Source organism: Embiotoca jacksoni, unplaced genomic scaffold (assembly GCF_022577435.1).
Source record: "Embiotoca jacksoni isolate LCO1_2020_lvr unplaced genomic scaffold, fEmbJac1.0.p SCAF_8, whole genome shotgun sequence".
Classification (NCBI taxonomy): Eukaryota; Metazoa; Chordata; class Actinopteri; family Embiotocidae; genus Embiotoca; species Embiotoca jacksoni.
This window is the reverse complement of record NW_027185436.1, coordinates 7,708,003-7,735,641: the sequence shown is the minus strand read 5'-3', so window position 1 is coordinate 7,735,641 and position 27,639 is coordinate 7,708,003. Positions and strand designations below refer to the sequence as shown.

Sequence of the window (27,639 nt, the reverse complement as noted above, 5' to 3'; positions counted from 1 at the left end):
TACTTACAGATGTAGAATGAATTTTATTTTAGCCACTCCCCATCTACAGAGAGGGTCTCCTCCTCTGATCAGGTGACTACACGTAGATTCAAATTTTTAATGAGGTCAGAACATCTGCTGCTTCTGTAGGTCAGGATAGCCAGCAGAGAAGGGCTTCCCCAGCCGCCTACCAAACAGCAAGCTGTAGGCTCTGACTCGGACCTGTCCTGCCAGCGGGTCACTCCTGTGCAGTCACAGGTCAGTTTAATCAAGTTTCACCGGAACACGCAGGAATCGGTTACAGTTACAAGGTAGTAAATAAATTAAAGATGCCCACAAAAAAGAAAAAAACAAGACTGAAGGCAGAGGAAGAAACCAAAGATGTAGATGACGAAGACTCGGAGGATCAGGAACCAAAGCCCAAGAAGAACAGTAAGCAGGTGGGTGAGTCAAAGGATGCTGGAAGATTGAAGAAGAAGTTTAAGGACAGTAATGAAGAAGGATACAATTCTGACACATCAGGGCCTGATGTGACGAGCACCAAGAATAGAGGAAGAGATAAAGAAAAGGTCAAAAAGAAGAAGAAAAAAGCCAAAGAAGAAAGCTGGGAAGAGGTGAGCAATGAGTCACAGAGTACTGATGATGAAGATAACAACAATGGCTCCAGGGGTAAAAAGAGAGAAGAAAAACTCCCTGATGTGATCGAGACCACCAGGAACGGCTCAAAGAAGTCCTCAGTCAAAGACAAGATGGGATCCAAGAAGAAAAAATCCAAAAAGGATAAAGAAATAGTAGCTGGGGAGGAAGAGGAAGGGAAAAAGAAAAAGAAAGATAAGAAAAAGAAAGGTTCGGAGAAAGGAGATAGTGATGAAGACACCAAAAAGACGAAAGGCAAGAAGAAAAAGGTGGAAAATTACGTTGAGATCTATGAGAGTGAGCTTCGCAACTACGAGCCAGAAAAAGTGGAGAACTACGAGGACGAGTATCACAAAAAGAAAGGTAAAATTTCTTTATCATAACTTTAACTATAGAGATGTCATGTTATTGATTTTAATTCAAAGGACATTTCATGTAATATGGATTTGATGAATAGAAATTTGACACCCAGAGGAGAGGTGAAACCTTGATTGCAGTTATGGGAGTCTGAGTGGCTCCGGCAGTCAAGTGTCTGTGCATTATTGTTCATTGTAACATTACACTGAGAGACGTAGTATCCATGTATCGTCTGTATGTTACCTTCAGCCTACCGCTATATGACACCTGTGCCTCAACTAATCTTTACACAGAGTGCTTTCACATCCATCACAGTCCTCTAAAGTTACTCTGTGATACTCTATATCAAATGTAAAACATCCCAATGTAAAGTCATAGTGAACTTCACAAACACACACATTTTCTCACGGATACACGGAAACAAACTGACCACATGCACTCCTTACACTGACCCTGAATTAAACTTTAAATGTTAGCACTTTTGATTTGGATTTCATTAAACCAAACCAAATTAAACCTTACATTTCCCAAATTGCTTCCTACTGTTTATGTTTTCATGGAAGAAAGAATGTGTTTGTTTTTATGCGGACAGAAGCACTCAAACACACACAAGTGTATGCTGTATATCACCCCATTTGTTTACCACAGCAGCCTACAGTGCCAACATGCCTTTGTAACACACTTTTCTCTGCTTCACTCCTTTCTGAAACACGCCTCCATTTGTATGATATCATTAAATCCTCCAGTGTATGAGGTGGTGACCATCACGGGTGACGAGAGAGGAGCAGGCACCGATGCCAACGTGTTTGTCACTCTTTTCGGAGAATATGGCATCACTCCCAAAGTCCACCTGGCTAGCAAGTAAGTCCCCTTTGAAATATGATTGGAATTTAGATGCAAGCCTACCTGTACTTCAAATAAAGAGCAAATATTTAACTTACCCAGGGGCCTCAGTTATGGCCTTTTTAATTGATATTTGCTTGAGCTGGTTTTTGAACTTGAACTAAAACTTTGTGTTTCTCTCCACTTCAACAGCACAGAAAAGAGGTATTTATATTCAATGGTTGTGAAAGAAAGGCTGCTTAGTCTCTCGACGGTGTGCTGTGATTTTGGTGGAAATCAGTTTGCATGACATGATTTGTTGCATGATTTTTGTCAAAGGTTTTGAAGGCTTTTTTGTTTCATTATGCACCGGTAGTCATTGTGGAATATATTTTTCTAGAATTACTTGGCTCTTTCTCGTTTCACTCTGCATTTATTTTGTAGTTTTGTTTAATGGTTTGAGGCTGAAGTTTTGAGGGGTTTTTTGTTTACCATTTTTTCTGATTTCAGGAGTCGCACAGCATTCGAAAAGGCCAAAACTGATGTTTTTAGAGTAAGAACTCACAATGTTGGACCTTTGAAAAAGATAAGGTACGTTACACTCGTCATATTCTTCCTCCCTCATACAGACTTTTCCAGTATTCAGTGAAACCGAAGCCAAATAATTGTGACTTTGGATCAGATTTACGCAGATTTATTTCCTTCCCCTGAATTGTTTTTGCAAGAATAGTTTGATTTATGTCGATGCTATTCTTCTGTCGCTCCAGGATTGAGCATGACAACACCGGCCTGAACTCCAGCTGGTTCCTGGACCGGGTGGTGGTGACGGATGTGATTCGGCCACACTTGAGGTTCTATTTTGCTTGTAACAACTGGCTCAGTAAGGTGGAGGGAGATGGCCTTTATATCAGAGACCTGCTGGGCAGCATGGACCCCATGGATATGCCCAAATGTGCGTATTCACAGACATGAGCCTTGAAGAAAGATCACTCCTCCACTGATTGATGAAGTGAATCACCCCAAATGTTGCCAAAATAATCAGAAATTGCTTGTGGTTGACATTTATTGAGACTTTTTTGTATGAAGCTTGTTTTTAAACAGTTTTTTACACATTTGGTCCTAATTTTCCAGATAATAAATATGTGGTGAGTGTTTTCACTGCAGACGTAAAAGGCAGTGGAACAGATGCAGATGTCTTCCTCAATGTCTTTGGGGAGTTTGGAGACACAGGTAAATAAGAGTGCAACAAGTAACAGATGGGTTAGTCACAACTATTTACCAAACTTAATACCAGTTTTAATGCAGTGCACTTGAATACATCTACAATTCTGCTGACAGACTTTACTAATTGTTTTATTTCAGGGGAGAGGCGACTGGACAATGATAAAAATAACTTTGAAAAGGGCCAGGAGGACAAGTTCACTATGGAGGCACCAAACTTGGGCAAAGTTCGGAAAGTCACCATCGGTCATAATAACAAAGGCTCCTCAGCAGGATGGTTTGTGGACAAGGTAGGAAAAAGACACACACACGAGTTATTTATTGTTTACAAGTATGTGTTCGTAAGTAAGTGAGGAACCTTCCTCAATTCTCAGGACAGGTTCTGAAGACCGACATGCATTAACTCTCATCTGTTACATAAGTTGTTCCTTCACAGTTTTACTGAACGTTATCTTGAAACAAAACTCTGTCTTAGATTCTTTCTGTCATTCAGCTCAGCCTCTGCTGTGGTACTTAAGACATGTGATCCATTCATTTCCTGTCAGTCTTCTCATCTGAGACCGTATCCCTGCTCATCCAACACATACAGTTTGCGCGGCCGAGAGATGAGTTCATTCAAACAGACACACACACACACACACACACACACACACACACACACACACACACACACACACACACACACACACACACACACACACACACACACACACACACACACACACACGGGACCCACGGGACCCACATGTAATCATCCTACCCTCTGTGTAAAGGGAAACCATGCCCCATTAAGGGATTACCTTACAACAAACAGATAGATGAGTCGGTAGATTTGTTTGTTACTGCAGCACAGACTGACACCAAAGATCAGCAGTGACAACAATAGGTTAATCATTCTCTGCTGGCATGTCACACGGGCTTTGTGCTGCACACTATGTTCATAAATAAATAATAAAATCATTTTTTATACTCTTGACAACAAAACACAAAGTCAAAACAGTTCAGAAATTAAGCTGCAAATATATACTGCAATTATATCATTCATTTCAGAATGGCAACTCATAAAAAACAACTGCAGACACAGTAAAAATGTAGATAAACCTGCAGCCATATGTATTTCTGGAGAGACCAGGGCTTCCAAGGCTAAACATTTACTGAATTATACGGAATATTAAAAGAATACAATTAATATAATTATTTTGGGAACAATAAAATGTAAAAAACAGCTCTTGGATCTACACTATCTACTAAGGGTGATGAAATAAAAATGTTGATATTACACTCGCGCACAAACGCACAAAGCTAAAGATAAAGGTGTAACACAAGAAATCAACAAAAGGAGCAGTCTCATCACAGTGCTAATGCAGTACCATCTCCTGGATTATGTTCTGGCCTGGGGCATGAAGAGAGACCACATTATGGTAGAGGGGAAGTATGCTCACATATATGTTTATAAAAAATAAAAATACAGCCAACAAGAAAATTTCTTAAAAACCATAAAATACATATGATTAAAACAGCAGTCAGTGCTGCAAGACAAGAAGAGCTAAATGGATGTTGGATGACAATCTTACATGTTTTGCACCAACAGTAACCAAATGTGTTCAGTGAGCTGCCCGTGCTTTTAATAAGATGAAGCTAAATGTGACCTATGTTGAGCACTATGTTACTAGAATGTAGAAGTTAAAGTGTAATGTTATCAGTGTGAACAATCATAATGAGTATTGTTTTAATCATGTTTATCATTTTTCCTTTTTCTGCAGGTAATTGTGGACGATCTGGGTAACAAAATAGTGTATGAATTTCCCATCAACCGCTGGTTTGCCATTGATGAGGATGATGGGAAGATCCAGAGGGACGTTTTGGTGGGAGGGACTCAGCCCACAGGTGAGAATAAAATGAGCTTTTAGGCCCTGGAAGAATTAAACTGCCTTTACATACACACAAGGACAACTTAGCTGTTTCTTACAAATTTTCCCTCATTTGGAAATAATTATCCTATTGCCTGGTCTAAAATATATTAAATAGCACTGCTAGTGCCAGGGAACAACAACTGCAGACACAGCGTGCCAAGAACACTGCCGTGTGGTCATTAATTCTTGGGTCAGACTGCTAATGTTTAGATCTGGGTGATCTTGTTCCTGCTCAGCTCTTTTGGAGTATGCGTGCTGTGAACCGTAGTGACCCACTGGCATTGCCTCTGATAGCCTGACATGTAACTGTATCCACCAGGTATTGTGTACAACGTCCAGATTGTGACAGGAAACATCCGAGGTGCCGGGACCAACTCCAAAATCCACATTGTGATGCACGGCACGAAAGGCATGAAGAACAGCGGCAAGGTAACGAGGAGATGAAAAAAAAACAGACAGGACCACTTTCATGTGATGTACAAACTGATGACTGGAGGAGCAGCTTTTAGTTTTTATTCATATGAAATAGAGAAGGTTAAGGTCGAATGTTTGTTCTGGCATTCATCCTGGCAATTTTTGCCTTTTTTTTTTTTGCTGTGGTGACATTTTTTATGCTAAATCGCTTTTGTCTTTTGTACTAAACTTACCTGAAAATAAAAACAAATTAAGATGCATCTTTTTCTTTGTTTAAACTTTGAGTCTTTGCACTATATGTGCAAACTACTTTTGTTTTTTTAATGTAACATCATGTGCAGGATAACTGACACAAACCCGAACATGCTGCACATTGAAACACTCCTTTCAAACAAATTTGCCTCTCAGTTTCTGAAGTCAGACAACTGACTATGAATTAAATAAAATCCACTGTGGACACATCTGACTGTGGATGGACCACAATTTCCTTTAACTTCTGTCCAGGTGTTTTTGGAGGGAGGAAAGTTTGAGCGAGGCTTGACAGACATCTTTAATATTGAGATTGCCGCACTCCTCAGTCCCCTAAGCAGAGTCACCATCGGACATGACAACGGAGGAGTCAGTGCTGGGTGGTACTGCGAGAAGGTACATTGATATGCACACTTAGCATGCAAACACTACAGTCTGGGAATCTTTGGTCAAGTATAATTCAGCTGAATCAATGTTTTTTTTGCAGGCCGTGCTGCACTGCCCCTTCACGGGGATAGAACAGACCTTCCCATGCAGTAAATGGCTGGATGAGAAGGAGGGAGACGGGCTGATAGAGAGGGAGCTCTATGAGATGGTCTCACTCAGGCAGAAGAGACAGAAGAGTGAGTTGAATGTAAATAATGATGGCTCATCAACAGCAGCATTAAACATGGTCTTTTTCACTTTTATCTTCTGAAACACTGAGCAAAATAATTCAGAGCTCATTCAGTAAGCATGTATCATACATTTGCATAATGACTCAGCAGGCAGTCTATCTTCATTCTGCTTTGTATGATTGCTTGTGAAATGAAGCTTTTAACAAGATGAAATGCCATTTCAGGGAGGAAAACTAGTCTAGAGCCTCTCATCACTAACTACTTGTGTAAACTCGAGGCTTCTGCTGGGGAAGAGCAACATTTACCTCTTTGTCACAGCAACACACTAATGACGATGATGGTTATGATAATGATGGGGAAACCACTAATCTTATCTAAGGTATGCCACTCCTCCTTATCACAGATAATGATTAGATTTGGCTCTCCTCAGAGCATCCCTGGTCCTTGTGGATCTGGACATCCGACCTGCCCAGCTCAGGAACCGACGCAGATATCTCCTTCCAGGTGTATGGACAGAAGGGCAAGTCAGACGAGATCAGGATGGACAACCAAACTGACAATTTTGAACAGGGACAGGTTGATAGGTTTATGGTGAGTATTCTATAATTCAATAACACACCCTGATGAGGCTGTGTACTTAACTGTTTTTTATCCTGATGTGAACTCAGGTTGAGTTGCCTGATTTGGGAAAGTTGACCAAACTCCGGATCTGGCACGAGAAGAGGAATCCTTTTGCCGGATGGCATCTCAGCAAGGTGAAAATTTCTCAAATCTAGTAATCAGTTATATCGGTTACATTAACTCAGCTTTCAATAGTACAAATTCATAATATTTATGTCATTCCATAGAAATCCTAAACATCACACACATCCATATGTAGCTAAGCTAGATAACATTGAAACTGGATAAATACAATAGTGTAGAATCCTCAGCTACAGACAAACATGGCCATAAAACTTACAAATTTTATTTAACACTTCGACTTTTTTGTTGTTGCTCCCTATCATTAAAACAAACAAAGAAGGAGGATCAGAGGATATTTATGAATTTCAGCCAGTGTTTAAACTTAAATAAAATGATTATAAAGACACCTCCTTACATATCAAACCAAACAAGCTGTCCAGCTTTGTCTTTCATCAATCAGGCAACTATGATGAAGACATTAACAAAGGAGAAGTATACATTTCCTTGTGAAAGATGGCTGGACACTAACGAAGACGATAACGAGGTTGTCAGGGAGCTAACTGCCATCGGAGACCTAATCGCTGAGCCGCTGCCCTGTATGTACAAGCACCTGTGTTCAACACAACCAACCAAAATCTGCTTTGCCAAATGTAGAGAAGAGTATAGATGATGTTGAATGATGTTATTCTGTTCTGCAGTGGTCAAATACAGAGTGACAGTCTGCACGGGGACTGTTGGCGGTAGCGGCACCGATGCGTCTGTTTTTCTGAACCTGATTGGAGACCAGGGAGACACCGGAGATCGGGAACTGGTCAACTGCAAAAACAACATCAACAAGTTTGAGAAAGGAAACGTGGGTGCATTCAATACTCACTGGTAGATACAAATCTTGGTGAAATTCTAGGACAAAACACTCGATCATATGCTTCTTAGTTTTTGCTTCAAGTTTTTAAAAAAATCAAATGATTAATCTCCCTCAAGTAATCAAGCATTAAACTTCCTCTTTTCACTCATACACACTGTCACACTGCCAGTCACTAATCATCATGGTGATTAACCCAGTCAGCTGCACTGGTAGTCTGCTGCTTCGTTTCTGGTGCTGATTGGGGATTTTACCCCAATTATCAGACATTAACCCCTTATGGAGACACTAATCTAGCCTAATTTGAATAAACGAGAAGCCTTGCTTTTGTATCCCTCCTCCAACCAATTAAGTTGCAGTTGACATCCATGTTTATGCCAACTGATATTATGTATTGTATTTTCTGAAGACTTTGAAGGAATCCTTATGTGTTTGGCCAATAAAGCTGATTTACAGTAGATAATGCTTCAAATATGGATGTTGCTGCAGAGAAGCTGCGAATCCTAGACTGTGGATGCTTCCCATACATTGTCAACCTGGTGGCACAGTAGATCTGTACAATGAGCACCGTTTCAAGGTGGACATCCAAAATTAGTGTCACCAGTTTAGTAGCTGACTGAAGTTGAATTGTGGTGACAATTCTCCTCTTCTGTTTCTGAGTTATGGCATCACGTTCACAAGAACTGGACAGACATGAGCTAATAGCAACCTTGACTTTTGACCACCGGAATGTAATCAGTTCATCCTTGAGCCCAAATAAAATGTTTTGCCATATTTGAAGAAATTCCCTCAATGTCTTTCTGAAGTATGGAGTTCACAAAAATAGTATGGATGTGAGGTCACAGTGACATTTGACCAAGTGATTGTTTGTTCCAAATTTTAAGAAATACCATCAAGGCACTCTGAGATATGATGTTCACAACAATAGTGTCACTGTGACCTTTGAACTTTCATCCCCAAAACCTAATCAGTTGGTCCTTGGGACATAGTGAACGTTTGTACCGAATTTAAAGGATTTCCATCACGGGGTTCTGAGATATTGCATTCACGAGAATAGGACGACCAACCTAAAAAAGGTTATGACTATCATTATCACGGAGGCATAAAACTATTTTATACTGATAAAAAGTCTAGTATTTGTCATACTGTATCTATAACTATCGGTGTTGTATCTGCTGATTCAGAAATATGTTGTTCTTCATCACATTCCTGCTGGATACTGACACTTTGTTACTTCCTGTGTCTTTTGTCCTTACAGTTGGATGAGTTTATAATCGAGGCAGTAGCCCTCGGACAGGTCCGCAGGGTGAGAATTGGACACAACGGCAAAGGTGGAGGCTGCGGGTGGTTTCTTGACAAAGTGCTTGTGAGAGAGGAGGGACAGGCTGAGGCCCATGCTGTAGAGTTCCCCTGTAACAGGTGCAGTAATACAGAAGACATCATACACCCACTTAATCAGGAGCATCATTGTCATACAATGTAGTGTCTTCATTTACTCTCAAAACAGCCACAACTCTTGGTGGCTTGGATTCCCCAAGATGGTGGAAGTATTCCTTTGAGATCCTGCTCCATGTTGATATGATTGAATCACATAATTTCCACACATTAATCAGCTGCACATTGGTGTTGCGAATTTGCTGTAAAAGGTGATCCACTGAACTCAGACCTGATTGAGATTGTGATCGAGGAGGCCACTGAAGTGCTTTGAGCTCACTGTTGTGTTTGAGGCCAGTTTGAGATTACTTTTGCTTCGTGACATGGTGCATTATCATGCTGGAAGTGGCCATTAGACGATGGATAAATTGTGGCCATCAAAAGATGCACATGGTCAGCAACAATGCTCGGGCTGTGGCAGTCAAACTGTCACTGATTGCTAATAAGGGACCCAAAGTGTTGCCAAGAAATCCTTCCCCACACCGTCACAGCAGCCTGCACTGTTGATACACGGCTGGTTGGCTCCATTGATTCATGCTGCTGATGCCAAATTCTGATGCCTGCCATCTGCTGCCTCAGCAAAAACCGAGATTCAGCAGATCAGACTGACTTTTTACAGCCTTTAACTGTCCAGTTTGGTGAACTTGCAGCCTCACATTTCTGCTATTGGCTGACATGAGTGGAGCCAAACATGGTCTTCTGCTGTTGTAGTCAAACCCCCTCAAAGTCCTTCCTGAGATACTCTTTGCTCCAGCTGTATCGAGTATTATCTGAGCTATTGTAGCCTTTCTGTATGCTGAAACCAGCCAGGTTCTTCTCTTCTGACCTCCCTAATCAACAAGGTTCAGCTTTGAATGGTGCGAAAAACAAAAAACACACAGTTCTAAGTAAACTCAAGAGACTGCTGTGCATGAAAATCTCTCGGTCACCAGGTTCAGGAATACTCAAACCAGCTCTGGAACCAACAATCATGGTACGTTCAGAGACACCGAGGTGAAATTTGTCCTCCTTTTTATCTACATCTGCAGGAATTTATGTATTACACTGCTGCTGCTCAAATGGCTGATTGGATAATTACATTAAAAAAACAGGTGTTTCTAATCAAGTGCTCTGTGAGTGTATAATCAACAGTTGTGCATAAGTAACAGATGAGATTTCGATCTATACTGTGCAGGTGGCTGGACCGCAACGAGGATGATGGACAGATCGTCAGAGAGTTAGTGCCGTTCTCAGATGGACAGTGTCTTTACAGTGAGTCAGAGGAAACTGGATTATTATTTGGCATTTAGATTTTGTTCTGAGACTTATGTTTGTTTCTGTGTTTCAGATGTCAACTATCACATCGCAGTGAAGACGGGTAACATCCCCGGGGGCAGTTCAGACTCCAATGTATTTGTCAAGCTCTACGGAGAGAAAGGCGACACCAGTAAAATGATGCTGCTGGTCTCTGCCAACAACCTGGGCAACTATTTTGAGACGGGCCGCATCGACATCTTCACCGTGGAGACCTTTGATATCGGACAGGTTCTCCCTTTTGATGTTGACAGTACTATGAGAATCTGTAGTCAAAGATTTTGTAGTTAAATTAATTGTGGGGTCACCCATGTTAACAACATACTGTAGCTGTCAAGTACTTTGGACGAACCACACGATGTATACAGGGTTATTACATCCAGACAATTACATTACGGATCTTTAACTTCATCAGTGGTCTAGATAAGCTCTTAGCTTTGTACTGTGCATGAATTTGTAGCCTCAGATATGGTTTCCAGCATGTTTGTAGACACTGACAAATCAAGTAGAAAAACAGATTTTTATTTTTTTTCATCACAGTGGATCCAAGTATGAAGGCTGCTTGTTTAAGAAAGAGACACAAGATTTACAGAAACATTTGTCTCATTTTTGAATTGTAACTTATCAGTAAATTTGTGCAGAATATCTTTAAATGTGTCATCTATTGAATCTTATTCCAGATCAACCGTCTGATGATTGGCCACACCAACGTTGGCATGCGTGCTGGCTGGTTCTTGGACAGTGTTCAGATTATGGTTCCCGTCCATGGAAAGCATTACATGTTCCCCAGCCACCGCTGGCTGTGCAAGGATGAGGCTGACGGCAAGACAGAGGTGGAGATTTACCCGAGCGAGATCCTGGACATGGAACAATGTAGGCAACACTCACCATTTAAAGGAACATACACAGACTACATATACACACACAGTAACTGGTCCTGTATATTATGATAAGTGAATGTGTGTAGGTTATATTCAATTCCAAGAACTTCATTCATATTCAGCGGATTGGTTTAAAAGTGTCTGAAGCAGGGCATAATGAAATGTTAGTATACTGTCTATTTAGCAAATCATCTAAAAAAATCTGTCATTTTAATCAAAATATAAAACTTCACTTACATATTGGGTTACTAATTTTGTCTAATTATTATTCCTTTCTTAGACCGTTGAGCACCTTGTACGTACTGCTTTTGAAAGATGTGTAAAGTCTTCATTCTTACATACACAGTTTCTTATGTATGTGCTTACACGTGTGGTCACAAACATACTTACATGTAGTGTATGCATTAACTATAACACTGTCTAAAAATCATTTGTGTTTTTTGTTCCAGTGATTAACTATGAGGTAACAGTGGTGACTGGAGACAAGACGTTTGCTGGCACCAATGCTAAAGTGTTCATCCAGATCTACGGGGACAACGGGAAGACAGAGGTCATCACCCTCGAAAGCAGATCCAACAACTTTGAACGGAACACGACAGAAATATTCAAGGTATCAATGCTGGATTTGATGTTTTCAGTGGTTTCAAAATGCATCTCAGAACTTACATGCGGCTGCTAAAGAAAATGTGCATATATTGAGAAGAAACTACCAACTGTTCCCCAGATAGAGGCCAAAGATGTGGGGAAGGTCTTCAAGATATGCATCGGTCACGACGGCTCTGGGATCGGATCTGGCTGGTTCCTGGAGACAGTGGACGTCAAACGTCTGATCATGGCCATGGTGCCCAAAGAGAAGAAAAAGGAGGACAAGAAGAAGAAGAAGAAAAAGAAGAAAGACGAGGAAGATGAGGATGAGGAGGGAGGAGAGGAGATGCGGGAAGTGATGCTGACTTATCATTTCCCCTGTTCACGCTGGCTGGCCGGAGGAGAGGAGGACGGCGAGCTGGTGGTGGAGCTGCTGCCTGAGGACGCAGAAGAGCTGGAAGGTATAAACATTTTTAATGAAGTCTTAATTTTCTGGCAGCTGAGCACCCAAAGAGTTTCCTTTTATCCAGCTGTTAGTCATTAAAAAACTTAAATTAGCTACAGCTGTATCCACTGCGCTTTAGGCACGGTGTAACAAAACCATTAAAAGTAGGTTTTGTTAGTTGGGTTGTTTTAAGAGAAATTTGCCTTAAGTTGATAGAAACAGTAAATCAGCTTTTAACAATATAAAGCAGGTTAGCAGCTGTGTCCTGTAGTTTTTCCTGTTTTACAGTTAAAATGTAATATACCGTTTGCCTAAATCCCATATCAAGTCACATACACATTTTGTGTGGAGAATTGGTTATTTGCTTTATTCTTATTATTTTTGATATTTTAGGACACGTTTGTTTCTCGTTGTCAGTGTTGACGCTGCAGACACGCGTGGTTTGAATCGACAGTTTCGTGGCCGACATAAAGGTTAAAGACATGTTAGTAATTCATCCCTTGTATTGTCTTGCAGTCAACACCTATGAAGTGTGTGTCTTCACTGGTGACATGCTGGGAGCTGGGACCGACGCCAACGTCTACATTAATATTTATGGCCAAAACGGAGACACCGGAGAGCGCTACCTGAAGAATTCTGACAACCTCAACAAATTTGAGCGAGGGCAGGTACAATGGATCCAACAAAGGAGTGATCACTGACTTTCTAAATCAATGAGATTAAAGGGGAGAGTCTGAGGATTTTAGGTTAGGTTAGGTTAGGTAGTTACTTTATTAATCCCCGAGGGGAAATTTTTTTCGCTACAGCAGCATACAGGAAGCAATAGATAATAATAGAATAATAGAAAGCAATAAAATAGCAGTAAAAATATTAAATATAAAATGCACAGTATATACAATATATACAGTACAGTATATATCTATATATATTATATACAAACAACCAAGAACACAGACAACAGTGTTATTGTTGTGTGATGGATTTTGCCAGAGGTGAGTTATTGTAGTCTTATTGCGGTCGGCAGGAATGATCTCCTGTATCTGTCCTTGTGACAGCGGAGCTGGAGGAGTCTTTTGGAGAAAGTGCTCCGCTGTCCCTGCAGTAGGTGGTGGAGAGGGTGGTCAGGATTATCCAATATGGATAATAGTTTCCTCAGCGTCCTCCTCTCCACCACCTTTTCCAGGCTGTCCAGTTTGTAGCCGATGATGGAGCCGGCCTTCTTAACCAGTTTGTTAAGTCTGTTGGTGTCACCGGCTCCGACGCTGCTCCCCCAGCAGACCACAGCGAAGTACAATGCACTGGCCACAACAGACTGGTAGAACATCTCCAACATCTTGCATTAGATTTTAAAACTGGGTTATTTTACAAGTTGGAAACGTGCTGAGAAGCATGCTACGTTGTGGTTCATGAACATACATTATTTATATTACACCACCTGATATTCATAAATAATTCTTACATGAACTTTCATCCGGGATCTTTACACACAATCCTGGAAAGGTATCTTGCTGAAAATTAACTAGGAGTTAGCCAAAGACTCGGGCACTTCCACGCAACATGAGCCGTGCACTGAGGTGTAGTTGGGAGTGTATTCTGGTAGGATTACAAGCTCTCTCCGGCAGGCAAGCCACTTGTGACCAAGAGCAGCTCTGAGGAGTGCTCTGAGTCATTGAACCCGTCCTACTTTTACTCATTACTTTATCCACACCTGTGAATTATTCATCCCGACACACCTGGCTTGGTGGGAACACAAAACTCACGACCAGACAATTAGGTTTTATTTTTAACCCACAGATCAAAAGCGACACTAGTGTGTTGGCATGTACTAATGTGAATGCTTGCTTAGAAAAACAACCACACACTCTGTATTTAGTCCTGACAGAAATCAGTCAGCAAGAAAAACTATTAGGAGAGACCCTTTAAGAGGTGGAAATAAAAAGTCAAGATGGAAGGTTTATTGACCTTACAAGCAGCTGATGACAAAAACAATTTCACCACAAGTTTCTCTGAATGGTTATTCTGGAGTTTTCAATGGTATCGCCTCTTATTTTTCCCAAGTGTCTAGGAAAATTTGAAGATACACAGGAACATTTCCAGCCTAACTGGACAAACAAGCTGACCTTGTGTGGAGATTTTTATTTATTTATACCTTAATTCTACTGCATTTTTGAAGAAACATTTTTACAGATTCCAGTTATTCATACAAAAATATTATAAATACATAATATATGATGTACCGCAGCAGATGATACCACCCAACAGTATATATTGTAGTTAAAAATAAACTCTCGTAGTAAAACAATGTGAAAGTGTCCTCTTTATCCAAGATACTATATTTTTCTAATAATATGGGGGGATTGTTTTACACTGTGATATTACTACTTTGAATCTCTGGATATTTCTTCCACAACTAGTTACCTGCCATCCCACCTTTAAAAAAAAGTGTCTGTTGTTGCTGTATTTTGCAGGAGGATGTTTTCATCGTTACAGCTGTTGATTTGGGCCCCCTGAAGAAGCTACGAATCCGACATGACAACACCAACTCTTACTCCTCTTGGTACCTGGATCGAGTTGAGATAGTGGACACGAAGGATGATATAACGTAGGTGAAACCAACTGATTGTATCTGAAGCTGTTCTCAGTTATTTGATTAGAGAAGATGAGAGATCCCCCTGTACTCTTTAAAAATGAATCATGTCATGTAATTATGCATCTGATAGTGATGTAACAACATGTCATGTCCGAGTTGGTGTGCTGATCATTTCTCGGGCCTATAGATATTACTTCCCCTGTAACCGCTGGCTGGCAGTGGATGAGGACGATGGGCAGATCGCGAGAGAGCTGGTTCCTGTGGACGAGGCCTTCATGAGGAAGGATGAGGATGAGGAGGGGACTGGTGCCACGCTGGGGCTCGAGCAGAAATGTAACAGTTTTAAAGCTGGCTCATGTCTTAGAGGGGGACAGGATAAAAGAAAGCACTGTTTAAGTATTAATCTAAGTGCTGTGAAACACACAGGTGTAGACGGTAACAAGGAGGGACTCGTTTTTATTTGAAGATGAAACGTTTTTATGTATTGACTTGTTAAATGTATCTTGCAGCCATGTCTACTACATATACTCTGAAAATAAAAACTGGTGAAAAGAAGTATGCTGGAACGGACGCCAACGTCTTTGCCATTCTCTTTGGTGAAAATGACAACACAGGTGTGATAATTCAGCAATATCCTGGCATTATGATGGGGGGCCTCTTGCTGTCTGTTAACACAATAAAATCTGAATTAAAAATCTTAATGTCACTCTCAGGCATCATCAACCTCAAGGCTTGTAAAAACTATAAGAACAAGTTTGAACAGGGGATGATCAATGAGTTCATCGTGGAGGCAGTGGACTTGGGAGAACTGGAAAAGCTTCGAATAGGGCACGACAACTCAGGTTGGGAAAGAAAAGGCTCTAAAGAAAACAATAATCTGTTCACTTTATGAAACTGAATAGCATTTTTCTTCTCAGGGGGTTCATCTGGTTGGTTCTTGGATTGGGTCGAGATTGACGCCCCCTCACAGGGTCTGAGACTGCGCTTCCCATGTGGCCGCTGGTTGGATAAAGGAGAGGATGATGGTGCGATTGTAAGGGATCTCTATCCTGCTGAGTTACAGACTGAACTCTACATGCCATGTGAGTGAACAGCCGGGGAAGCAGTACTTCAATCTTGTGGCGCTGATTGAGAAACCGTCCCGTAGAAGTGCTTTATGTAAAATTTCACTGATAAAAGTGTGGAAGCATCAGCAGTAAAAATGGATTGAAAGCAGTCCATCTGAGGAACGGTGCTCGTGCTCTGACTGTGACCTGTGTTATTATGTTCATCATGGAAGGACTCTTCTTCACTCACACAGAAAACAGCTCAAATCACAACTCTGAAGTCATGTTGGCTTTTAACAGTAAAAAAAAAAATAATAATAAATTATATTGTAGGTTATAACGTGAGGTCAAAGTCTGAACCAATGTTACCTACACACTTTACTTCTTCGTCACCTCTGACTCATCAGGAAATCATTACAAACACTTCACTGTAAAACAACATTAACATACCTGAAAACGGGGAGAAATAATCACAAGAGTGATGTGGTATTGTTTCCTCAATGAACGAATTTACTGGAATGAGGAGAACACCCTGAATTCCCCGGGTTTACAGGCGAAGACAAAAGCAATCGATCTCAGGATAGCTGATCAGGTTACTTAGCGGATGATTGATAAAACAATAATGAATGAATTTTGAACACAAAAATAGATTAAATAAACAATGAATAAATCACTCGATATTTCAACCTATTTATGAATATAAATGGCCTCTTTTCAAAATGATAACAGATCATCAATATTTATACTTGTCACACATGTAATACTTGCCTCTAAAGTAGCCACAAAATCTTGTTCACATAAAATATGAACTTGTGCTCACAAATTATTATCCTGTGCCTCCAACCTTTTTGGGTTTCAGAAGTTCTTAAGTGCCAAACAGTGTTCAAGTGCTTGAATACCTGCAGTTTGTGACTTCTCACCTCTTTAAGTCGAAGCACGTTTCTGTTTTCTGGCTGAACTTTCATCAAACCAAGCTTCTCCTCTGACTTTTCAGTTGTGCCTTATGAGATAAAGATCTACACCAGCGACGTGTTTGGAGCGGGAACAGACGCTGATGTGTTTATAGCGTTGTATGGACGTAAAGCTGTGTGCACGCAGCAGAAATACTTGTGCGTGAACAAGAGAGAGAGACGTCTGTACTTTGAGAGGGGAGCTGAGGACATGTTTATTGTGGAGGTGAGTGTGTGGATTTAGACTTTAGATCCTTGGAAACTGTCTGCCTGTTTGTAAACGAGTTTTCTTTTCACAGCTGGAAGACGTCGGTGATGTCATAGAGAAAATCAGGATAGGACACGACAACAAGGGCACCAACCCGGGATGGCACCTCGACAGAGTGGAGATCAGGCGACAGCTCAGGAAAGGAAAGGTAGTAAAAATACAACTTGAGAAGACACCTCATAGATAAGTGCATCATTAAGAATTTCTTTGTGTGTGGCCTCATTAAATTATCAACACGTTGATAATTAAACATCTTTTGGCTCAAACATCTCTCAGAGATACTTTTCTTCCACGTTAGAGCAACACAGCTGAGCCCAGATTTGTCTGTATTAAATGGCAGGGTTCAGAGACGACCATTTTCCCATGTGAGTGCTGGCTGGCCAAGTCTGAGGATGATGGGGAGACAGTAAAGGAGCTCGTCCCCTCAGACATCATCACAGAGAAACTCCTCAGGGATGGGAAGCTTAAGACAACTGAAACTGAAGTGGAGGACGCTCTGGAAAGTAGGTTCACCCTGATTTCAGTGGTGGCATGTAGCTAAGTACATTTACTTAACTATTGTATTTAAGGACCATTTTGAGGTGATTGTACTTCTGTATTTTACCTAATACATTTTCTCCACTGCAAGTACATATAGGAAAGTTTTTAGCTTTTACTCTACTACGTGTATTTGCCAGTGACCTTTAGTCACTCGTGAATATCTTAGAAGCAAAACCTAAACTGACAGAGAACATTGGACATGATGCTTTGTTGTAAATTAAACTAATTAACAGTAATTAGAGAACTTAATACAGTCATACTTTTACTTGAAGTGGCTATAATACTTTTTTTTTTAATAACATTGCAAAAATGAGAACGAGAAAACAATTTGAAAGGGGTCGTTCATAGTGATGAACTTTCAGACTGAAATCATTGGCAGCTCCCTTCAGCTTTGTGGAGCTTTATACTGAGTTTCAGTAGAGCGAACAGTTCATAAACACAGTTTTGGGACATTATACTATATAAATTCACATACTGTTCGATTGGACCCTACAAAGTTCATATAAGCAGGAAAATTCCACTGCACACCTGGAAGTGTAAATTGTCTTTCATGTTGCAGTACATATTTAAAAATCTGTGAGCAAACAACGTGTACATCCACATAATTCACCACTGAGTTTTTCTTTCATCACAGTTCACACGTACAAGGTGTCTGTGCGGACAGGTGACATGTACGGAGCAGGAACCGATGCCAATGTTTTTCTCACCATCTACGGAGACCTGGGGGACACAGGAGAGCGGAAACTTGCCAAATCTGAGAACAACAAGAACAAGTTTGAGAGAGGAGAGGTACGTGGAGAAGGGTGTGATACGTTATGTCTCATTACTGTCGGTGTCCAAAGCTGTTCAATTCTCTTTGCTTTTTAGGTGGACAAGTTCGCTATTGAGGCTGTGGACCTGGGGCAGGTGTTTAAGATCCACATCCGTCATGACAATTCCATGATGGGAGCCGATTGGTACCTGGACCAGGTGGAGGTGCTGGATGTGGAAACGGAGGAGGTGTACATGTTCCTGTGTGAGCGCTGGCTGTCAACGAAGAAAGAGGACAAAATAATGGAGAGGAACTTCTTTGTTAAGGTTTGTTTGGTTATAGTTTGCGATAGTGCCATATTCCTTCGTGCCTTGTATTTGATTTTCTATGAGCTGCTGCTACAGTGAAATTTGTCTGTTGTGTGTATGGTTCAGGATTATGAGGGTGAAAGAAACACCGATCCAAATACCAAAAAGTTGGCTCAGGCTAAGCTCGGACTGGACAGAAATGCCAACAAGAAGAAAAAGAAGAAGAAGGTGGCAGTGGCCGAAGAGGGTCCAAGTAAGGCTGCAAAACTATTCCTCATGTTTCTCAAGGTGGAGTCTCAGTATGATGAGAACAATGTGCAAAGACAAACATTAGGGAACATTTTGAAAAATTACTCGGCTCGTCAACATGATACCAGCAGGAAGACTCAATCAATTATTTAAGAAATAAATTAAAGTCAAAAGATGTATCTGTTCACAGATAGCTCTGAAGTTTGAACCCAATTAGCCAAAATTAAAGAAGAGGAACATTGTGGGAAATGTGTTCACAGAGTTATATGAGAAAATCGATAACAGCCTCATGTTATACACTGAATGTGAAGCTACAGCCTGCAGCAGGTTAGTTTAGTTCAGTATAAAGACTGGAAACAAGTATCATGGCTGATAGTATAACAAAACTGCCTACAAACAATGTAATATCTCATAATTAACACATTATATTTTGTTTTGTTTAATCTGATGGAAAAAAAAACAACCTTGTAAATACAACAATTTGTGGTTTCACAGGGGATAATGAGTTGTATGTATCTAGGATTAGTTCTTATCCACTAGTAATAACTTTCTAAAGTCCCTGCTTTTTGCAGTCTCACAGTGCCACATGAAAAGGCATCTGTCTTCATACAGGTTAAACAAATGAGATTTAACATATATTAGTCCGTTTTAGTGGTGAGCTAAGCTGGCTGCTGGGAATAGCTTTATATTTATATGCATATAGACATACAGTAAGAGTGGTATCAATCCTCAATCCTCATCTGAATCTTGGAAAGATTAAGCATTTCTGAAAATGTCAAACTATTCCTTTAAGATAATCCTTAATACTGTTTCTGTTGAGGTTTGAAAGAGATCAAGAAAACGCATTCAGCCTGGAGATCGATGATGTTACTACTCTGAAGAAGTCCAAACTCTGTTCTTTTAAGAAGATCATAATTTGGACTGAACTTTAAATGGAAAAAAAAACCCATCTTTAACCAGTTCTTCTCTCGCTCCCAGTCATCCCCTATCACTTCACCCTGTCCACGGCGATCGACCGTGATGCCAGCACCACAGCCAGGGTCTACGTCATCATCATAGGCCCCAGCGATGTCGAGACAGACCGACTGTGGCTTGACCTGCCGGAGGAAAAGAAATCGTTCAATGCCGGCACCATGGAGCACTTTGTGTGCTATGGAACTGACGTAGGAGAGATCAAGAGGGTGGAAGTGAGAATCTGGGATTGTCTCTGTGGCTGAATCTGTGAAACTGTCTCCTCTCTGCTGCCTCCTCAGATGCACTGATGTTAACATTTTAAATAAAGCCATTCTAACTCAGCAATAATTCATTCTAGCTCTGCCTTCTGGTACTTAGATCAAACAAAATCAAATGATATATCAATTCCCAGTTCTACCTTCCCCCTCTCTCTCTCTCTCTCTCTCTCTCTCTCTCTCTCCTCTCGCCTCTTCTTCAGCTCGGCCATAACGGTGTCACACCAGAGAGCTGCTGGTTGGTGGATGAGCTGTCGGTTGCCGTGCCAACCAAAGGTATCAAGTACATCTTTCCATGTAAGTGCTGGCTGGCTAAAGACAGGGGAGACGGTCTGACTGCCAGACTGTTCAATGTGCTGGACTCCAGCACGATCAACATTATCCGCAAAGTGAGTCACCGCACTGAAAATATGATGTCTTGGAGAACATTCAGTTAAAGTGTTGCATAAAAACACAATTTGTCCCACTGTATCTACTGTATTTTTCAGGTTGTGTATTCAGCCACAGTTGTCACAGGTGACACTCAGTACGCAGGGACAGACACCAACATTTTCCTGACCGTGTACGGAGCCAACGGGAGCACAGAGGAAATGCTACTGCCTAAAAATGAGGATCGGTCAGTTCTCTAATTGTACTGATCACTTTTCAAGAAAGGAAAAGGGGAGGATTCAGAGGGGAACAATTAGCCTTGCTCTGTCCAACAAAATCCCCCTACCCGCACCTCTAAAGTTCACAAATTTTAATTAAATTTTTCATTTGTTTTGATCCGCAGAAAAGGAGAAGTGTAAAGAAAATAATTTCGCTGTTTGTGCCGGGCTATTTTTTTTGGCCCAAAGCAGTCATTTCCTCGGCCTCCAGTGGTTGACGTATGTCTCCTGAAAGTCGGTGCGCACAGCCAACAAATAGTCTGTCACATAAACCCCCATAAAATGTTTTTTACACTTTTTTTATGCAAATTAAATAAACAAGCTATCGCGTATTAATCATTGGTGTTACCATTGGAAAGAGCTACGGTAGCTTTTTTTTTACTGTCCATTATCATCCTGATGATAATAATCGACTTTATTTGTATAGCACCTTTAATACAAGAACAGCAGCTCAAAGTGCTTTACAGCAAGAAAATTACATTCAGTGGTTCACATAAAAAACAGATATAAAGGAACATAAAAACATGCTAAAATTGTATCTAAATATATTATATAAATGCATAAGAACTGATCAAATTAACCACAAGACAACACATTAATAAAATTAAATAAAATAAATGTTAAAGTTGAGCTAAGCTAACATCTGAATCTAGCTACATAGTTAATGTAAAGACATCAGAGTGGAACTGATCTGACTCTGTTAGAAAGCAATTAAATGCAAACACTAATTCATACACACCATCTTGGTCTGTCCAGGTTTGAACGAGGCCAAGAGGACACGTTCAGCCTGGAGATAGACGACATCGCTCCTCTGAAGAAGATCAGACTTCGGATTGATGGCACTGGGAGTCGCCCCGACTGGTTTCTTGATCGGGTAACATAAAGACTGCGGGGGCTCCTGTCTGTGGCGGCCACATTTCTCTCATCAAGTATCATTACCATATAGCTGTGAAAAATGACAAAAATTCCTACTCAGGTCACAGAATCTGGTGCCAACAGTTTTAATTAGCCATTTAAAAAAAAAAAAAAAATAGGTCACTGGCTTAAATTTCACTCAGTACATTAAGACTATGAAGGTAATTTATAAAAAAAAAATCTGTTTTTCTCAAGTAGAGACAATTTTGTAATAATGTTGGTGTAGTTGTAACTTGTTTGATACTATCGGATTCACAAATAGAAGCTTATAGTTAAAATGACATGAACATCTATATTTAAAACAACATTGCAATTAAAAAAAAAATGTTTTTAAATGTTCAGCCTTGAAGATTCCTAATGTTGGTCTGTTTCTGTTCAATCTTGTGCTGTAACAATGTCAAGTATAGGTTTGGCATTCAAACGCTTGTATCATCCTGATGGTGTGGTAAATGTCTCAATAAATGCATTTAGATCCTGATGCGGAACCTAACCACGGACGACGTGTATCTGTTCACCTACGAGAACTGGCTGTCCAAGACCAAAGGGCAGAAGAGGACGAAGGTGTGTGAGCTGGCGGCCGTGGTGGACGAGGAGGAGATGGTGGAGAAGACGACCTACATCATTCAAGTCCAGACCAGTGATGTCGGAGGTGGGTCACATTGGTTTTCTACAGTAATGGCTGTAATTAAAAGAGATGAAAATTAGAACAATGTCTTGTTAATCGTGTCTTGACCCCTCTCTCTGATTTTTCGGGACCTTTTTTTTTATTTTTTTCAATGACTAAATGAAACACAGGGTGTTTAAATGAAAAAAAAAATATAACTACTGATGTCCATCAGTGGTCATATAATCCTTTTGATATTCCAGGTGCTGGCACTGATGCCAACGTGTTTGTGATGGTGTTCGGGGAGTACGGGGACACTGGGACGCTGCCTCTGAAGGAGAGCACCAACAGGAACAAGTTTGAGCGAAAAGTGAAGGACGTGTTCAGGTTTCCCGACATGCTCAGTCTGGGCGAACTGTCCAAAGTCAGAGTGTGGCATGACAACAAAGGTGAGGAAGGAAGAAGCGCTTTGGTGTCAAAACAAGCAGCTACTTGGGGATCGTTGTGCTCAAAACAACAGGAAATCACTTTCTTTTCTTTTTTTCATTAGTTTTTATTTTTGCTAACATTGATGGTGACAAATTAGCTTTTTGTCTAAGACCTTTACAGATGTTTTTTTTTTATATCCGAAACCAACTAGTCAAATATTCGAATTTCTGCAATCATTGATCGTTTTGCTGGTTTTTCTGTAAAGTTATTTGTGGTCAATTTGATGTGGGACAAAGAATTGTATTCTGTTTGTAACTTTCTTTACTTGTTTTTCAAAGGAAAATTGTTCAACAACTCAATTTTTTAAATATTTTAACTAATTTACTACCTAAAATAAAGATGAAATACCAGAGTCTATCTTGTTGTATAAAAGCGTGCAATCTGTACGAGGACATTATAGGAACATGTCCTCAAGACAAAGGAGATGCACAACATATTTTTATAATTAGACTGCTAGTTCTGGTGAAACACAAAAATTCAGACCATTGCTTTGAAAAAGATTTATGGATAGAAGTAATAACACCAGCATGGACTGTTTGTTTTACTGTAAACAGGCCCATCTCCTGGATGGCACCTGGAGTGCATCGATGTGAAAGACGAGGCCATGGACCAGACCTTCAGGTTCCCCTGCGACCGCTGGTTGGCAAAAAATGAAGAGGACAGGCAGATTATGAGGGAGCTGGCTTGTGCCAACAATGACTCTATCGACCTCAGTGATAAAACCAGTTAGTAAAAATGGACGTCGGCGGACATAATTACAAGCTTTTTGTTCTGCAACAGTCAGAGACGAACAACTTGCAGCTAATTACAACCATTTGCCAGATGTGAAATGATTACAGTGTCTGTCTCTCTGCATTGCCACAGAATATGAAATTGCCACTACAACTGCGAACACAGACAACGCGTCCACCACGGAAAACGCCTGGATCGTGTTGGAAGGAAGGAAAGCCCGTTCTAAGGAGTTTGTTCTGGAGAATAAGAAAAAGAAGTTCTCATGGTAGGTCTTTAAAGAGAGTCCGGGGCCTCGGCTCATGGTGAAACCCTGTTTTATGGCCTTACGTAATCTCCTCTCTTTCACGTTTTTTTGGGGGTTTTTTTACCCACTTTTATCTTGTAGCTTCACTTTCTGTTCTCCAAGTCTCTGCTCTCAGGACACGTAATCACATGAGGCACGCATAAGAGAAACTCTCAGGCAGACCAATGCATTTAACTGTTCGCTGTTCAGAATCAAAACCTGCAAAAACGTTCCAAGTAGACGACACTCTTTTTGTTCTTTCACAGCGGTGCAACTGACACGTTTGAGTTCTCGTCCAAGCACTTGGGGGAAATCGCCAGCATCTGCCTCGGACACATAACAAAAGACGGCAAGAAGGTGAAGAATGAAGCTTTCTGGCACGTTATGGAGGTGGTGGTGACAGAAAAGGAGCTGGGAAACAAGTAAGTGCAATCTCACACAACATACATCATATTATATAAAATGCTGATGACTCTAAACCTTCCCTCCTGTTTAGGTATTTCTTCCAATGTGATACACAAATCCCCCTGGCAGCCAAAAAGGACCAGTTCCTGACATTCGAGTGCTACAAGTCCATCGAGAGCTTCGCGAGCAAAGTCCGCAACCTGGTCCCCGTCAAGTACGAAATCATCGTCATCACCGGGGACGTCAAAGGGGGCGGCACAGACTCCAACGTTTTCATCACCATCTACGGTGTCAACGGTGACTCAGGCCAGCGTCATCTGCGGCAGAAGTTTCGCAACCTGTTTGAGCGAGGGCGAACGGACCGCTTTGTCCTGGAGATGCTGGACCTCGGAGAGCTGCTGAGGGTCAAAGTGGAGCACGACGGCAGCAGCACCAACTGTGGGTGGTATTTAGAGTGCGTCGAGGTGACCAACACGGCTAACTCAGTCACAACCATCTTCCAGTGCGGAAAGTGGCTGGACGCTTACAAGGCCGACAGACAGATTCAGAGAGTGCTCTACCCCAAATATTAGGAGGAGAACGCATGAAACCAAGAGTGGGTGAGCAGTTCATTCCCCCCTTTTGTTCACTGGATTTTTTTTTTTTTTTTTTACCGCATGTTAGACGAGTTTGTGAAGAAACAGTTGGTCTTGACAGGCGTGAATGTAACTTTATCAACTTTTAAAGGATAAAACCTTTTTTTTTTTTTAAGGTTGTGCCAACTGTTTGGGCTGCCCCTGTTTAAACTTCAGAAAAAGCCATTTCTTACCATCTTTTCTTCTACAAGTAGAAAAATAAACAGAGCTGAATATAACCCGAAACAGATGACACAACACAATAAACATAGTTTTAATTGGTTCTGTTTTGCTTTTCAATCATGTCTACTTTAAACAATTTAACACCAGTGCTAATCCTAGTTTGAATTACAATGTTGTATAGCCAAACTATATATATATATACATACATGTGCCATATACCGGATTTCTTACTGTACTTTGAGGGACCGTATTCTCCCACAATGCAATGCACAAGGGAAATGGAATAACTGCTGAAAGCTGCAAGAAATGTGGGCAGCCTTTCAATGATTTATTTAATAATAAAATACAGACATTAAAGATTATCTCTGCCCAGTATGTGCAGGTTTTGTTTGGGAACAGTGAACACAATATTTCACAAACAGGATGTTTGAGGCTATTCAACAAGGATAAATTGGCCAATATTAATTGTTTCCCACAGGCATACTTTAAATTAGTTCTTTAAAGAATTGAGAACAAGATATATACCGAGGAGGACGATTATGTCCAGCATAAAACTGGCATTTCTTCATTTTCTTGACATGTATGTGGATACAGATATATCTGAGTTTATGTTGGTCGATATGTAATTCAAATTTTTTTGACAGCTCTATAAATGTTTTAAAGTAACAGGACACCAAATGACATCACAGATTCGATAAGCTCTCAGCATTTTAGGCAGTTTATTTGAAAAACACATACAAAAAGATCATATACAAGACAATAAATAAAAAAGAGACAGAACAGTTTGGGTTAAGCTATGCAACTTTTTGCATCATCATTAGTAATAAATACAGTACAAAATCCACCCAGAGTGAATCTAAAGATTTTCCACAATATTCACTGATCATGTTATTCTTCATTATGATTTAGCTATTGCTTTCATATTATTGATACATACTTCTACTTTTCTATAAAATACTCAAGATCATAAAACATTGCGCGGTTACAGCAAAACAGCAGTGTGTTGTACAAAGATGGCCACTTCCCTTTTTCACTGGCAGGTTAATAATCAACATTTTTTCAGCAGCAAAGAAACATCTGAAATATTCAAGAAGGTACAGCATCATATTAAACACATCTACAGAGCTACTCCCACATACACATAGGAAAACCTGAGAAGGACATGCATTAAAAAGCTTGTGCTTTAAGTTCTACTGTTCATTCCGGTTCATCAGCTTGAGTTAATACTATGGCTACTGTCCAGTTCGCTCTGGAGTTATGGGGGTACACTGTGGAGGGCATGGGGTAAGGCCAGTGAGAGCACGAAATGAAATAATAAGACCAGCCAGCTTCATTCCAATCCAATATGTTAGAATAATTTGCAGGATTAGTAGAGTATTAATAAGAAATGCACACCGAAAACGTAGTTAGCTTATTATACCCAGGTGCAAAACATCTATATTGTATAACCACAGTACACCAGAAGTTTGCTCAATAAGATCAATGGCTCAAGTTAGCATATTAGATACGTCCCAAACTCCCACACAAAGCAACTGCCAGCAATACAAAAGAACAAATAATACAGCTTTTTATGTGGGTCCTAACATAATAAGCACTAAATTGAGATCCAGATATGATGGATATAATGAACGTCGTCAAAACAAGACAAAACAGAAAAACGTCAAAAAGAAAATCAAATATGAGAGATTTTGACAAACAAAGCAGTATCATCAGACAAAAGCAAGCTAAGACAAACGGGGTCCGTTTTCGACTTCTGCTTTAAATCCGAGCGGGGGGGTGATTTTCAAAAACACTTAAAAGTGAAATCAATAGATGATATGAATGGAATGTAATCCAGATCAACAGCACCATGCTGGCTAGTAAATGTGTTGGGAAACACCCCGCTGTCAATTTTTCATCAAGTTTCTTTTTTCTTTTTTTTTTTCTCCTTTGAAAGAAAACACAGACGGCATGCAAAAGCATCCCCACCGACCAATGCATAATGAGGTATTCTTTTTTTTTTTATATTTTGTGTTATTTTAAATAAATATATTGATTAAATTGCAAAGTTATGAGATAGAGACATTAAATATTCCACCACAATAGCTAGCTAGCTACAGTTAGTAATAAATAATGATTGTTAAATACTTAAGGCATCTTTAATCACAGCATTCTATGTGAACTAGCAAAAACCTCCATTTTCATCCATCTGTAGTTTTTTGGATGGAGGTTTCATACAAAAAGAAAAAAAAAACGCAACACAAACAGTCAAGTTACCCTCCAATAATACACAAGGAAGCATGAAAATACTTGTAACTGAATAGTAACACAAAGTCTAGGACAAGAACCCACACCACCAAACCAAAAGTCAGGCAACTCCATATTATAGTGCATTTACAAAACACAAGCTACATTAGAACAACAATAAATATGTTTTTGCAGCATTGCAGCTTTTTCTTCACTAT

General features: G+C 40.3%; 1 protein-coding gene across 1 annotated transcript; it reads left to right on the top strand.

Moving 5' to 3' along the window:
- The first annotated feature begins 308 nt into the window (after positions 1–308).
- Positions 309–25,116, top strand: loxhd1b (lipoxygenase homology PLAT domains 1b). The gene is made up of 42 exons (XM_069138516.1): positions 309–978; positions 1,719–1,833; positions 2,305–2,385; positions 2,562–2,746; positions 2,926–3,024; positions 3,157–3,305; positions 4,779–4,902; positions 5,248–5,357; positions 5,847–5,987; positions 6,079–6,214; positions 6,639–6,799; positions 6,877–6,963; positions 7,353–7,488; positions 7,591–7,745; positions 9,013–9,173; positions 10,363–10,439; positions 10,516–10,712; positions 11,162–11,354; positions 11,812–11,972; positions 12,087–12,408; positions 12,909–13,060; positions 14,861–14,994; positions 15,170–15,315; positions 15,492–15,596; positions 15,696–15,824; positions 15,900–16,064; positions 17,023–17,204; positions 17,278–17,394; positions 17,587–17,749; positions 18,421–18,575; positions 18,654–18,863; positions 18,972–19,098; positions 20,073–20,281; positions 20,527–20,712; positions 20,812–20,939; positions 21,727–21,844; positions 22,357–22,534; positions 22,753–22,938; positions 23,533–23,703; positions 23,843–23,975; positions 24,260–24,415; positions 24,490–25,116. The coding sequence occupies exons 1-42, from the start codon at positions 309–311 to the stop codon at positions 24,968–24,970; spliced, it is 7,191 nt and encodes a 2,396-aa protein (XP_068994617.1). The 3' UTR covers positions 24,971–25,116.
- The last annotated feature ends 2,523 nt before the right edge of the window (positions 25,117–27,639 follow it).